This window comes from Lutjanus erythropterus, chromosome 2 (genome assembly GCF_056507025.1).
Source record: "Lutjanus erythropterus isolate fLutEry1 chromosome 2, fLutEry1.hap2, whole genome shotgun sequence".
NCBI lineage: Eukaryota > Metazoa > Chordata > Actinopteri > Lutjaniformes > Lutjanidae > Lutjanus > Lutjanus erythropterus.
Genome location: NC_139318.1, coordinates 38,960,962 through 38,977,415, shown reverse-complemented (window position 1 = coordinate 38,977,415; position 16,454 = coordinate 38,960,962). Strand labels below are relative to the sequence as shown.

The window sequence follows — 16,454 nt, the reverse complement described above, 5'->3', positions numbered from 1 at the left end:
GGTGGCAGGCATGGTCAATGTTTATATAAAAATTGCCAATCTTTTAGCTGATGGTCTTGTTTGCTCATGTAGGACATGTGGAGCAGAGCTGGGCAAAATGTGGCCCGGGGGCCGGATGCAGCCCACTGAAAGGTTCCATGTGGCCTGCAAAGCCATCATGGCAATACCAAAAATTTAAAACCTAGCAAAGACAGTCAATAGCATTTTGCTTATCATGAGACCTTTATTTTGAAAGGGGTCAGTGCTGTGTTCATTGGTGACGATAATGAACTGAATCTTTTATATTAAACTGTAACTTTATTCACTCAATGCCGTACATCCATGTTGTACAGCATTGAGTTGTACAAAATATTAGCCCACAATTCATTACATGGCAATTCAGAAAGGGAGGCCAACAGTAGAAGTCCCCAGTATTGAAAAATTTGACCCTTCCATTATTAGAGAATCGGCCATTATTAGGACCTCATATCATTTGTGTCTGGCCCACAGTAGTCTGATCAATTTCTCATGTGGCCCCCTGTGAAAAATAATTGCCCACCCCCGATATAGAGGCATCGTGGTATTTGTAGTTTATTCAAGGCGACATTATGTAAGATTTGGCCTTTTTTTTTTTTGCAATTTGGTGCCACCAGTCTCAATTCAATTCACTTGAACACTGCTGACATAAATATTGATAGCTGTAACCTACATGTGCATTTGTTCTGATTACATTATTTACAATAAAAAATGAGTGAGTTTACAACTTTGCTAACACAGCCAAGAGCCAAGTGCAACAAAAACAAGCCAGATAATTTTCCATACTAGTCCAACAGCACGAAGGCCAGCTCTGCATCCGTCTGTAACCTTGTATTTTATTTAACGACTGAAAGCCAGTCCAACATCTTCTCTTGCCCGGTTTGCCGGTGGCCTGTTGCTCGGTCACTCTCTTTTTATCTATGTAGCTTCCTCCGTCAATGTCCTCTTCACGGTTTTCACTTCTGCCATGATGTCCTTAAGCTGCTGAACCCGGTTACATTGCCGTCTCGCTCGGCTCTGGTTCAAGCGCAGCTCCCCGCCAGCATTTCCTCCCTCCTCGGGCCTGAAAACCTCCTCCTTCCAGTCCATATAGCTCCTGTATTAGTGGTGTAAACAACAACACTCCCCCGGTGCTCTGAACACCAAGTCCAGTCAATGCGGCTAACTGGTAACTAGTTAACAGCCTTCGGCAGTTAACTTCACTGTTCATCAGAAGTCTCAGTAAAACAGAGTTGTGTCAAAGCAGCCGGAGGTCATCAGAGGGAAAACAAGAAAGGATTTTTCCATAAAATGTGATCCAGTTTCGCCCAAACCGGTGATAGTTGGTATGTGACTTAGTGTTAGCGTTACACACTTGTCATGACCCAGCCACCCAAGTTACACAGTGCGAGTGCAGAGTGAGAATGTCAAAGGCAACATTCACTCTACTGTAAGTCAGTGGTTTAAGGTGGTATAGTTACATAATACTGCTTTAAGTAAAGGATCTAGTACTTCTTCACCACAGCTGTTTTGTGCATTATTTTACACAGAAACCTCTGTATTAAAAATGTGTTATTTTCCTCACTTATGTATTCCCTTCTTACACGTGTATTCATCATTCAGTTCTCTCTTTCAGACAGGATAGGATTTTTTTTTGTTGAAAAATCTGTGATAAGAAGTAGGTGAAAGAAAGACATGAGATGGAGTCTAAAATAGATATATCATGTCGATTCCTGATGGCTCCTCAGATGTGCTTAATAGCTGAGAAAATTATTGCTTTTGTGCCGTGTGCCTGAGTGATGGCAATTTTAGTATTTGTTACTGACATTCTGAATAGCAAGAGGATCCTCACAAATGGTTAAGGGGCATGCTTACTTAAAATGCAGCTGTCTTATTCAATCAAATGCATTTTCAACCAAAGCAGCAGGCAGCTCTCTGAATTGTGCAATCAAAGTACAGGAGGCTTTAAAATGATCTCTCAAGATTATAATATTTCATCAGTGTACCATATTTCACACCATGATGGACAAAATAGATACTAGTCATCCATTTCGCTATCTGATAACTGATGATGACTTCCATTTTTTTTCTTAAAATAAACATAAACCAGTGTAGAGAGCAGATTAAACATGTCAAGGTAATAAAAGGTATTCTGGTGTATTTTTTTGCACATTTTAAAAAGAGAAACCCTTGATGCATGGTCACCCATTTGTCTTGGTCATAACTGCCCCATCTACAACCCTTGCATGTCAGCTTGAAATATGAATTCTCCTCCCTGTCCCTGAATGCTGTGTATACTATATCGACATCTGCGGTGCCTGTGGCCGTCTGGCCGCAGACGTTTAATGTAGATTTTCTAAAAGACTTCTTTTGGGATTGTTCATATGGTCCGGGGCCAGAATTGAATGATGAGTACTTCATGACTTCAAGTAACTCTCTTTGGCCTCGTATAACTTTACAGCCTCATTTTACCCCCCTTGGTCTGTAAATTAGATGTCATAAAACAGAAAAAAAAAACATATCAAGCAGGCCTCACTGACACAAGAAATGTATCTGTGACACCCAAGGCGCTGGGGACCTTAAAGGTGCATCCACATGAGGCCTTGTGAAGAACTATGTGCCAAAGAGGGGCAGGAGGGAGGCTGGAGAGGGCCGGAGGTAAAGGTGCCAAGTTGTAACAGATTGCAAACCCTAAACCCCTGCCCTTAAGCAAAAAATTGACTTTAGGGATGAGGGTGCCAGTCACAGCATAATTGATGCTGGGCTGGGTACAGGGTAAGTCCCATCTGCCACTGTCTGTTATTTGGGCGACAAAAAAAAAAAAAAAGCTTTCCCTTTTGTCCTGTCTCAACCAAGCCTTCAAACTGTGCTGGCAAAATCCTCTCCTCTGTCCCCCTTGTCCTCATTATAAGCACAAAGCTGTAAGTCCAAGCCTGGTTTACCCTCAGAGAGCGGCAGCCTGGGGAAAGCCATATACAGCCATGACATATCGTATTTCCTATCATATGGGAACAGAGCGGCAGAAAAAAAAGCACAATTGTGCTTAAGCTCCCAAATCATTCTCTTTAGATTGTGAAAGATTCCTTTTGTGTGTGTGATTCTCCTCCTATTTTTCAATGAAAGCTATATAAACCTGTGAGATGTTTTTTATGTGGATGGCTCTAAATAGTGCTGTGTATGAGGTGTGGGTGGTGCATATCTCTCAGTGGTAGACCACAGTATTATGGCCACTTGAGAGGAGCATGCATCATGCTGCCTCTAGGTAACATACCCATTTTTGGCCCTCTACACTCACACTGTACATCCTCAATTGAGTCTTTGCTAAGCCCCGCCCTCCTTAGTTACTGTTGCTAAGCCTGCAAAACTTTCGCTTCTTGCACTGCATTCATGCAGATTTAACAACAAATTTGGGAGTAATTGTTGAAAGACGAGATCTTTGGATCCTTAGAGACGTAAACAAAAGCAGCTTCTCATTTCTAGCTGACAACGGGGGATTTTGTCGGCTAAAATAATGACTCACAAGCAGAATTTATAACTGTAGCTGGATGATGTAAGCTAATGCTAACTCTTTGAGTCAGCTGACAAGTCCGTCTCCATCTGACACGTTTTAAAACAAGAACAAGTGAAAGTGTTTATGTGAAGTTATCTGACAGCTGCGTGCATGATATAACATCAGTGCCAAAAGACTGACGCTAAAGTTAGCTTGCATCTCAGCCATAATTGTTCAGATGGCGAAATAAAGCAGGCATATCTACATGATAGATGACTGAAATATACTCATTAAGGTGGGAAAAGGAACCGCAGGGACTCGATTAGTGCAGCAGACTTCGAGACGGGTCCCCCAGCCAGACCAGCCTGACCTCGATAGCGGAAGGCAGCGGGGATAAGAGCTAAGCTAACTGGGCTTTGACCTGAGTCAGCGAGCCAGAGTGAGATGCATCGTAGTCAACCCACTTTGATTCTGCATCAACCCACATCCTCCTCCTCAAACCCTCACAGAACAAATGTAGACGAAGTGTTATCAAACAAGTTTGTCTGGAGGTAAAGTTACTGCAGTTAGTAAGCTAGTGTTAGTTAGCCAGACATGCTAATGTTTGCGGCTTATGTTAGAGCAGATGAGGACAGAGTTTAATCCATTTACCACACATGTGCTCAACTGAATGTTAGCATTATAATTAGCGTTGTAGTAATTTTTACTAGTTTTATTTTTAACTTTTAAACAATAACTTTGTTTGTCTTTGTCCTTCTTACCTTTACCATTATGGGACGGTGTTGCTTAACACATCCTAAAGTTTACAGTGAATTTTTTTTTTTACTTTTTAAGATTCCTTCTTCTATTTTATGACAAAAAAAAAATCCTTTTTTTTATTTGAAACGTAATGCGTACCACAGAGGGTTATAAGATTAAAGCTGTAAGTCCAAGCCTGGTTTACCCTCAGAGGGCGGCAGCCTGAGGACAGCCATATACAGCCATGACATATCGTATTTCCTATCATATAAGAACGGAGGGGCAGAAAATAGCACAATTGTGCTTAAGCTCTCAAATCATTCTCTTTAGACCATAAAAGCTCTTTTGTGTGTGTAATTCTCCTATTTTTCAATGAAAGCTATATAAAAGTGTGAGATGTTTTTTTTGTGGACAGCTCTGAATAGTGCTGTATATTAGGTATATGTGGGTGGTGCATATCTCTCAGTGGTAGACCACAGTATTATGGCCACTTGAGAGGAGGCCACTTGCTGGACAGCTGCTATTGCTCAGTAATGCATCAATGAAACCATATGTTTCAGCAGACAAGAACGCTCAGACGCATTTCTCACTCTCTTAAACACACAGACAGAACCGAGCGCGCAGGCATGTAGTATATGTGCTCGCCGCATTTTCTGCAACATCGGTATGATTAATGGGCTTCGGAACCGGGGAACTTGTTCAATGTGACACGAGCTTTTGTCTCTGTGTTTCATCCCCTTCCTCTTCCTGACAGCCACCAGAGTCTCCCTCTCCTCGCAACCAGCCGCTGCTGGCTGCTTGGCTGGGGCGGGAGGATGCGATATGAGCTGACAGCACAGTAATAACCCATGCAAATTAACAGGGTGGGGTGTAAATGCAAATGCTAAAAGCACAATAGATTGTGTGTGAAAGTGATTAAAAAGCATTTCAGTGTCTTTTATCTCGTGGTGCTGCTCATGCTGGGGAATAAAGGCTTTCAAAAGCAGCAGACTTAGGTACTGGGGAGTCGTGCCAGCGCTCATTTCAACATGTCTTTTTTTTTTTCCTCTTGAGAGGACTTAACTTTGATTGTTTTTCAGGCTGCCTTCTATCTCCCCCACTGCCACAATCATAGCCCATCCAACTGTGTGACTTCTCAAAATAAGGGACATAAGCACTTTGGCAGTGTTTTATGTTTCACTCTGCTTAACTCAGCCTGGAATGCATGTATGTTTCTGCCCTTCACCAGAAACGACTCCCGCTTCACACGCGTGAATTTACATATGCCCCTCCGTCAGGAGCGGTCTGCGCCTCGGAGAAATAAAGCTGCAGCGGGGCATATGTTGAGAGCATTGCCAAGAGCTGGCAGTGTAGATTTTGTTTTGATTTTTTGGATGCCAGAATCATATCCTCAAGCCTACAAGTTAAGTTGAGATCATAGGACTGGCTCGGGAATGGACCAATTAACTTCCACTTCAGACTCCACTGGGATGGATATTAGGTGAAAGAGTCAATTAAATCGACATTTGGAATTTCCAGTTGCTTAATTTGCAGTAATGTGGCATGGGCATTTCTGTTTCCACTCCTTGTGTTTAACCTCTTGCTTATGCCTTTGTGTTTAGGACTAATTACAACTCGTTTTAAGAGTAGCTGAGTAATGTGCAGTGTCCTTTTGAGAGTCGTTTGATCATACTCTCTACACTTAACTGAACAGTACATTAAATGTACATGAATTTGGCATTGATGGAGAACCATATACTGCAGCAGGGGTGTGTGATGATGTCGGCACTTCATCTGTATCGGCCGATAAAGGCTTCAAAAAGAAATACTGGTATAGGCCCAGCTTTTTTGCCAGTATGACAGGCCGATAAGATGATGATTAAATTAGGTGCAGGTGACATAAGTATGTTTGTAGCGTGGTGGCTTTTTGAAGTGTCTGAAACAAATAGTAAAGTGCTTGTTTTTTCCACTGACAGGCTCAGATTGCTAATCTGTGTCTGAAAACATTTTGGAAAGAATCCCTACGGAGATAGACCTTTTATAAAGAATAAGACGAAGCTTTGTTTAACCAGAAGCAGCGTTTGCCAAATTTACCAGACTCCCTTCAAAAAAAAAACTGTGATTTTTAACTGTCACTGTCATTTTCATTCAAGCTCGACAGCAACAAAGTAAAACTCACTTAAAACGTCTTGGCTCATCTTCCCGCTGTTCCAAAAATCACAAACTCTGTTTTGGTAGAAATAAATGCCTAATTCACCGCTTTAGATGTGAAAAAAAAAAAATGTCCAGAGAGGAGTGAGAGGGAGGCTGGGCATGAAAGAAGCACTGTGGAGAGGCAGCGTGTACAATCAGAATATTTTCACACCCACCCCTCTGAATTAAGGGTTTATTTTGACCAAACCAGAATCAGTGATCACTGGAACACTGGAAAATTTAGTCAAGACGTGAAAGATGTGCAAATGTTTTCGGTGGGTTTTATTTTGTTTCTGTTAAGTTTGAATGAACATGATGACAGCGGTGTCAAGGGAGTTTGGTTAGCTTGGAGACAGTGATACATTTGTTGTTAGTGGTTAAACAAAATGTATGTTACACTTTCAAAATAAATGTCTATCTCTGTACAGTCTATCTCTCCATAATGTTGCCTGACACTTAGAATAACAATCTGAGCCTGTTGGTGGCAAAAACAAGCACTGTGAGTGGACCTACTCTGACGGTGCAAAGTTACCTGGAGGGAATGCATTGTAGCTGCAGCCCTCTCCCTTAAAAATGGAACAATTTCAAAAATTGTTGTCAAATTGGTAGTCACTTACACAGGAAAAAAAAACAAGGGAAAATAGGGTTCAGGTTCAAAAATACCAAAGTTTCCCTTTAAGAGCTGTCATCCCGATTATTCCGACAAAAGGAAACAGGCAACAGCGAAAAAACTGTCAGCAGTAGTTTTTTTTTTTTTTTTCTTTTGCCCAGTGAATGTGTTTATTTTGAAAAGCATGTCAGTGGGCCGTTTGAGCCACTGTCAGCGGGCATAAAAATATGTAGGAAAGACTTGATATTCTTTGTAATTCAGTGGCCAAAATGATTTGGAAAATATCGACATATTGTCTGACATAGTTGTCCAGAAACACAGAAGGGAAAGAACAACAGGACCTCACATGTTAGTGGCAGACACATAGGGTTGAAACAAGATGAAGTGGCTGGGTGGGATAGCGAGACCGTCCTTCAGCTGGAGTAAACAGGTTCAAGCATCTGTGTCAGCGAGCATTATCATCCGCTCTACACAAGTCTCTCTGAACAGGTAATGGTATCGTTGGCAGCTGAAGGGACTCTGTGTTGTAGCTGGCACTGACCTGTGACCTCTCTGAGGAGGGGAATTCAAAAGGAAAAGCCTCTCTAAAATGTTAATAAATCATATCCTGCGACTTGTGGCATTCTGAGGACAGAATCTTGCAAGAATACACCGGTTTACCTTAACACGTGGTGTTTTCCTGCCTCTCTTCTCCGTCCATGTGTAGTTTCTCTCTCTGGCTTTTGTTACAGATCTGCATATCAGAGACACAGCGTGATATTGTCGCTCTGGCACTAAGAGGAGGGAAATATTTTTTAGATGTTCTTTGGGGTCCACTTGTGCCTCTTTCCGTCTGCGCTATTATTTCAGATTTCAGCTATAAAGAACCTCTCCAAATTCAGACACGAAATTGTTTTGCATATTGATGACACCGTGTCACCTCAAGGCCCCGTTTCAATGCGGTTTGAAATACAGTCGTGTATCCAGAGCACATTCTAGTCTAATCTACACGGGCCTTTTTTATTGTGAAAATAAATAATAAATAAATTACCATCCTAACAAATGCTGCAGGAAATTAGTGTTTGGAAGCTTTACTAAAAGCAAATCTCTGCAGTGGAGCATTCAGAACCAATGTTCTTTTGTGACTCAATGGCATGTATCCACATAGGGTAGTGGGTGACTCAAGCACAAGTCATGCATAAAAGCTAATATGCAGTAAACAAAGAAAAAAAAGGTAGCAGTAGCTGGCGATTGTGAGCTGTCTGAAATTGAAAACCTTGGCTAAATGATTGCACTAATGTTCCTTTTGTGATTGCTGTTTAAATTGAGTTTTAGTTTAATTTTGGGACAAAGATTAGCTGCTGCTTAGGTATGCCAGCTTTCATCTGCAGGTATCAGGTCATTTGAAACTAAACCTACAATGTCATTTACAAGCCTGCTGCAACGCTTTGAAACTGTGTTTTGTTATTCCATCCATTTTCTGCACCCGCTTATCCTGTTCAGGTGGGGTCAGAGCCTGTCCCTGCATGCACTGGGTGAGAGGCAGACAGGGGCATCTTGTCACACTTTTTGCTTTTACTCCAATTTCTCGGTCAAAGTACATAACAGCCATGTATTTTCCATATTAAATTAAGTAATAAATTCTTGAGCACAAATATATAATCTATTTATTTTATTATAAAGAGAGAGAGACAATAGACTGAGAAAGATTTACTTTTCACTTTAATATAAAGTTATACATTTCAGTATAGAATGTGCATTTGTGACAGTTAAAAGACAGTTAAGACCAATGTGACAACTTATGACAAGATGCCCTGCTCTCCCCTACACTTTGCACAGACGGTACACATGCATACCTCCGGGCAATATATAGTTTCCAAATGATGCATGTTGGAACAAAGTGGAAACTGTCGTAAGTTGTTGTGAAAGAGAAACTATTTGTCAAGAAAGGAATCATCCAGAGATTACAGTTGGAAGTGAAATGCCTTGCACTTTTAGCTTTAGCATTTAGCGTGGTGAAACCATTCAAAATTCACACTGATTACTTTGGGACCCTTGGGCTCACAATAAAAAAAAAAGTACAGCTTCATCAAATACTTATCACTGAATTACTGTCAGTGAAAGTAAGCCAAGGATGACCTTGGTCCCTTTCTTTGCCATCCTCCACACGCACGCACGCACAAACACACACACACACACGCACGCACACACACACACACACACACACACACACACACATAAAAACACACAAAACCTTCCCTCCACTATAAATAAACCCCCAGAGATGTGAACTCGAGGCCAGGGTGCTTAGTACAAGGGGATGTTGGGAGTGTTTCTTGTGAGTCCAGCTGTCTCCAGAGCTCTAAATCCCTTAATTATGAGGCCAGGGAAAGCAGTCTCTTGGGAGCATTAAACATGCTCCTGTTCTGCACATTCACCAATCCCATTTGCAGGTTGTTTTTTCGTTGTTATTTTTTCTTTTCCTTTTTTTTTTTTAAAGATAGCAGAGTAATGGTGCTCGAGGATATAGACCAAGAAGGAGGTGGTACAGGAGAGATAGAGGGAGAGATCATTATTGATGTAACTGGCACAGCATTACATCCAGGGACAAAAGGAAGTAAATGCTGCTTTTAATGCAGCGGTGTGCAAATGCGCTCTGAACAATGGGAAAAAGAAGGAATGGCTCATGGGACTGCGGGCCTCACATCTGTACACATTTGCAGTGTCCTGCTTTTAAGTTTCAGGACCTGTTTTCAAATGATACAATACCTACATCCGTGTAGGTTTTTTTTCTCTTTCAGACCAAATTGTGTTATTGTCAGGTGAAAACTTTAATGGCCAAGTTTCAGAATGTTTTACCTTAATAATAACTTTATTACAATATCTTTTGAAAGAGCTCCATAAATCCCCATGAGGTTGGAAACCTAAAGAGGAGGATATAATCTTTATTGTAAAGTGGCACATGAAGTTAACATTCAAGGGAACAGTTAACAAATTAAACTGTAGACAGAGCTTTCATATCTGAAAAGTGAAGTCAGTGCCTTAAGCCTACATTCTTTCTAATGGCCAGCAGGGGGTGACTCAACTGGTTGCAAAAAAGACTCATACTGTGTGTACGCTTATGGCAAAATGACCGTACTTCTCACTTGATTTATTACCTCCATTAACAGTTTCCTGATGAGTTCGCTGGTTTCAGGTCTTCTTCAAAACAATTACTTTATGGTCCCATTCAGAGTAAAATAGTCAAATAATTCTTAAAGGCAGGGATACCTTGTGATCGACCAGTCACTCAAATATGGATCGATATTCTGTTACTATATTGCCAATTTCTTGCCTAAAATGTTTTCAGAAATATATTTTAGTGTACTGTGTAGTTCTAATATGAGAAACTTTGTGGCGGACGAGAAAAAAACAAGCATCCCCGTGCAAATTCTGGGTGCAAAAAAGAAGAAAAAAAAGGAGACCGCCATAATGCCAAACTCAAGGTTCCAAAACAGTACTCCACAAACCAATGGGTGACGGCACGGTTGGTTCACACTTGGGTAACACGTGATTAACGCTGTATTTTGACCCAAAACCTCTTTTCCTTAACCTAATCAATTTTGTTGCCTAAATAAAACCAAACTGCAAGAGAAAACTGAAAATAATAATAATAAAACTCTGACTATAATAAGTCAGCTGAGTCTAAAAAAAAAGGAAAACTCTTTTCATGTGGATGTCCAGTCAGTGTTAACAGTAAATGTGATTAACTGAAGCAATAAACTCCTTAGTGCATGTAGTATTGACCAAAATGAACTGAGATTTTCTGCTCATGGAGTTGTGCAGCAAGCCTACATGTACCAGTATGCACTGTGAGCAAGTTTGCGACTCCCATGCCCATGTTGCTGTGTCATCACCACCCAGTAACCATTACTTTTATGGACAAAACAGCATGAGGTGATAAAAAATTCCCATCTAGCATGCTGCTTTGTTTCCCAAAGGAACAAGATTAAAAATCTAAGATGAAACAGCCTGTAGTTCTTCCTTAACATGAAGATATAATTGTGACATCACTAAATGCAGGAAGAACAACTGATTCTGCAGCAGGATGATGCAGTTTTCTTGGTCTATATAGCGCACAGTGAGGAATTTATTGCTTCAATTGGCTACATTTACCATCAGCATTGACTGAATATCTGTATGAATGTGGCAGGTGCCAAATTTTCCCTTTGATCCATTCATACACAGCAACCTGTTCTTGATATGGACTTTGTTGCTTTTGCAATGTCACCTGCCGGGAAGGGCTTTTTGGTAGAAAGTCCTGAAGTCTAACCTCGCACTTGAGCTGTACAGTGAAAACATGAAAATCACAGAAATTGGACTTATTCAGGTTCAGATATAAAAGCTTTTTTTCCCCCTCTTGCAAGCCCCAAACCAAAAATATATATTGCCCAAAAGATTTCGATTAATTCTGAGGGAAAAAAGAGAAACTTGTGTGGCAATCAGAATGCCAGGCACACAGAGCAGAAATACTTTTCTGTACACCGTGTAGCTGTGCAGTTTTCATTATGTAAAGGAAAGGGAGAGATGGTGCGGAGAGGATTTGGAATTTTTATATCTACACTTGAATCTTTTGAGTCTTTAAAGAAACCTCCAGAAGAATGTCAAAGATATTGACATTTTTTCATTTTTTTCTTAAAGTTTCTTTGCTTTTGATATTCTTTTCCCGCAAGACTTCTACACATTGTTTAGCAAAACTTGTGGCTTTTTTTTTGCATTCGATTTCTTTCTCCCTGTTTTGTGTGAGCACTATATCAGCATCAACATTGATAGACAGTAACCTTTGCACAGAGAGGCAGATGCCCCCATTTAACACACCCGACAGACAGATTAAGAGCAAGAACCGCAGCACCAAAAACAAGGGCAAAAAATTTGCTCAACCTTTAGGAAGTGGGTGAAGAGATAGCTGCAATTAAATGAGGTATGAAAAGCTTAGAGTCCATCATCATAGACAACCATCTTAATCTTACACGGAGCTGTTCTGTTTGTAAATAGTGTGCTGTGCATGGACGGTCTTCGTTTTAATCATGTCAAATATTTCACCGAGGCTTATTGCTGTCTTTTGCTTTGACTCCCATTAGGTGAACCTCCACCCACAGGGCAGAAAACAATAAGAGCACCGTGATCAATGTTCAGCTCTCCTGAACTAACTTGACTGGGAGGTTGTGTTTAGTGATTCCATTCAAACTAAACAAAGCGTCTCCTTCCAAGTGATCTGGAGAAGTACTTGTCAGGGGATTATCAATACTTATCAGTCGAGTGGAAACTTGCAATTTGACAGTAATTATTTTTAATCTAATAAAATTGGATTTCATGAGATTAGCTTTGTCTAAATTAAATGTGTGTGGTTTGGTGTTAAAACTCCCCGCAGATTGCTGCAAAAGTCCCTTGATCTCTTTGTATTTACAGCTGCTAATATTGTGAAAACGAATCATAATTTTTAACTGCACAGTACAGCAGCTCTCGAAGCACATTGCAGGCCAAAAAAATAAAAAAATTACATTTACTGGACTCGAGCAAGCTTTTACAAAGTACAGTATAATGCTGTTTTATGGAATGGAGCAATCAATATTATAAATCTATAAAGTTGGATTGTTTTTTATTGTCTGGTTATATTCTCTGCATATTGGAGCAACTTCACCGTACTAGAGACACCACTTCACCACTCGACACCGCTTCTGTGTCGAGTACCTGAGTGTGATTGGTCAGGAACAGACACCTCTGACAGCTTATCATAAGCCAGGTTGAGACAGGCTTGTCAGTAAGCTAATGGAGTGTTCTAAGGTTAATTTACTACCATATGAATCCCATCAATAAGCAATTAAGAGGTGTGGAAACACAGAGGCACCCCGGCCTAGCAGCTAGATCCGCATCAACCCCCACCCCCACCTTTAATCAATTAATGTTTGTGGCATGTCTGTTTAAACCGCTTGATGGATTTACACATAATGTGACGTATGAAAAAGGCGCTGCTCCCTGCGTGACCTTTCTTCCTGCCTTGTCTGCCTTTAAGGAGAAATGTAAAATATGTACTGCAATAAATCATAAAATGACCACGATATGTCATCAGAGATTAAAGAAACATGTTAAGTTGAAGTACCGGCTTCTCCGGCAACAACCCTACAGTCAGTATGTCCGCCTTCGCCATTTCTACTCTCATGCAGAATGCTTTTCAAAAATACACGTTTTAACCCACGTCTTTTGTGTGCAACAGCGGGACTTGCTTCTTCTCATTTTCAACCTTTTTCTGCACTTCAGGATACAGAGTGAGGCAGAGAAGGTTTTGATCTGTGTGACCACATGATCAGCATATACTTAAGGTCAATTTGCAAAAATAAGCATTTTTTTTTATCTGGTTCCCACAAAAAGCTGAATCCAGAACAGGTCAGACCACCAGGACTCTGTGAGACCTGTGAGCGATAGGTCGCAGTACGTATTTTATTCAAAAAAATGGTGCAGGAGAAAAGTATGTAGTGGGAACACGTTTGTGAAGTGAGTAAAGTGCAGCATCTGTGTCAGAGATCAAGAACTTGACTGATTCCCACCATCCAGATTTACTCTCTCAGCAGAGTTCTGAATGAAATAAAGAACCACTTTGCTGTTTAAAATGTTTGTTAAAATGACAAATGATACAAGTTGTTTTATATTTATTTACAATATTCATCACACCAGAAACAATTAAATAGAAATGCAGAGCAAAATAAGATTTCTCATTACCTAATTTATGCCTTGTAATGCGCCCGTGTAGATTCAGTGTCCCTGCAACCTGCAGGCAACCTGAGGAGAGGCGGGAAACAACCACAGACATATGTCTGTACTGGACACAGGACGTTCAATGAGATTTGCCGACCCACTGAATATGCACAGCAGTGTTTTTCCCACTGAAAAAGTTTCTGCTCAGCCAACAGACTTTACACTGTGAAGCGTTGTGGATTTTTAAATCTCTTTCCTTGGCTCCACGAAAGTTTTACAAAGTGATCTCGTTTGCAGTTCAAGGCCATGAAACTTCTAGAAACATAGCAGCCTCCATGAAAGAGGACCTGCACCCTCTATAGAAATAAACAGCTCATAATGAAAACTCAATGATTCTTATTTTGAGGTGAAAACATGCTTATGAATTTTATATTTCATTTCTGCCATATCCTTGCAATAAATCCCTGCAAATCTACACAACACTCTGGACCATTAAAGCGTAGCTTATGTATTCAGAGTTGATAACTTCTGAAGAGATGCTTCGCAGTCCGTGACAAATTTTACAAACACTTCTCAGTCTGTTTCAAGCTCGGGCCTATTGAAATATTCTTAAAACACTGCTGAATGTAGAGGAAAGAATAGTCCAGTCTCATAAAAAGAGCACATTAAGAGTGATATGTTAAAATTTTCTTTTGCTTTCTTTTAGTCAGAGAGACTCATCAGAAAAGACTTTTAATTGAAACTCGACATAAACAAAATAAAGCTCACCAAAACTTTCTTGGTTAGTCTTCCCACCGTTCCGAGAGCAATTCACAGTTAGATGTGAAAATATTCTGGCTCTGCACACTCTCTCCTGTCTGTCTCTGTCATTGCTGGGTTTTTTTGGGGTTTTTTTTGTACTGCTGGCTTAGCTTGCGTGAGTCAATCACAGAGCAGCAGCTCTCACTCATTCTTCAGGGGCAGATCATTGAATTAGCAAAGTAAAAATGACAAAAATCCCCAAGAAAAAATGTTGATATACAGACATCCTCATACCTACATGACATATGTGACTCATGGACAGTATCGGCAGCAACAGGCACACTGGACCTTAACTCAGCTAAGAAAGTCACCCTTCTAACACAAAACCATTGCAGGAATGTAGTTGCAAATTTTGCAGCGTTATGCAATCTTGGAACGTCACGTGTAATGCAGCAACCAATTTTTCCCACAGCTTTTTGGAGGTATTGTGACAGCATCACTTTATATTGCCGGGATGTCACGTGCAACATCTCTACTCAGACAGGGTCAGTGTTGGATGTTGCAGTGCACACATTTTAAGTGTAATGTTGCAGTAACTTCACTACATTAATCACAATGTTGCAGCAACATGCTGTGTTTCTTTTTAGGGATGATTAACATTTTAAGATGCTTGCAGTTTGGTCAGGCTTTGACACAAAAAGTAATTGATTAGGTTAAGGTAAAGTGGGACTTTTCTCAGGGTGAAAGTGTGTTTGTGTGAAACCTCACTTGCTCCATATGCAGGCTTTCACACTCCTCATACCGCTGCTGTCATAATTACTATGGCCACCACACGCTCGTTTTTCTTGTGAGGACAAGCTGTCCACAGAATACATGAAAAGTTGTAGTGAAAATGTAATGTAAAAAGTGCCTTTGCTACCGTCCTTATCAAAACTCAAGTGGTCCTTGTGCAGCAGGCCATCATCTGCGGCAGTGTTGTCAGTTAAAAACTAGCTTGTTGATATTTCCCCTGAACCAGCCACAAGATGCTCTACGAAGCATTCACATTCATATTTAAGCCACCGTACACAGACTAGAGTACTGCATGTTGAACAGCTGATTTTCTGGGGGATGTGGGAGATTTCCATTCATTACCTCCTTCTCCTCCCGATGCTCCTCTATAATGCTGTGAAGTCTTGCTCACATGTTTTCCCTTTACACCGCCATGACATACTTGCCGGAAATCCCTGGAGATATTCAGACGGAGGGGTAGCGATATGATATGTATGAGATTTTCTACCTTATCAGCCTCATCCGACTCACATGAGCCCTGGGGAGTTTTGAACATATTGTCCCAACCATTCAGTTACCATTTTAAGTGGATATTCTCTCGGCAGGTCCTTGCTTTCTTTTGAAAATAGATACAGTAGATAGATAAAGCAGGGCCGCAGATTTGTTTTAGTCAGGTTTATTTTAAACATCTGGGCACAACAGCATTGCTCTTTCTCTGCTCTCACTGCTTGCTCTTTCTCTGCTGTCAGTATTACCAGTGCTGCCTCCTCCTACATGTATAACCCCAAGATGACACTTCATCCCAAAATAACTCCTGCAACGCACTGAGCAAGTGAAAGAGGATGTTTGCTAACAGTTTAAGAATATCAGAGGCTGCATTTTGTCTCTTTCATATGTTTTTTTTTTTTTTTTTTTTTTGGGATATCGTTTCACAAAGCTTTTCCTCTGTCCTCCACAGCGCCTCCAAACAACATATCAGTGGTGGCAGAGAACACTCCGGCCCCATTCAGTCGATACCAAGCCCAGAATTTCACTCTCGTCTGCACCGCAAAGGGAGGGAAACCAGCCCCATCGGTGAGTTGCTGTTGAAGATACACCATGCTGCTCGTCCACCGGGGACCTGCCTTTACAGCACACAGATCCCTGTTGTTTACAGAGGAAAAGAAACTGCGTTGCATGTTGCTGCCGGCTTTTTGTTTGTTTGGTTGTTTTTTTTTTTTTTGAAGA

General features: G+C 40.8%; 1 protein-coding gene across 2 annotated transcripts in view; it reads left to right on the top strand.

The window, feature by feature from the left end:
- The window catches only part of igsf21a (immunoglobin superfamily, member 21a), a 290,961-nt gene that overhangs the window by 216,448 nt on the left and 58,059 nt on the right, over positions 1-16,454 (top strand). For both annotated transcript variants that reach the window (XM_084739312.1, XM_084739319.1), the window contains exon 5: positions 16,186-16,301. In XM_084739312.1, the coding sequence (XP_084595438.1) occupies positions 16,186-16,301 (116 nt within the window). The remainder of the gene's footprint in view (positions 1-16,185; positions 16,302-16,454) is intronic.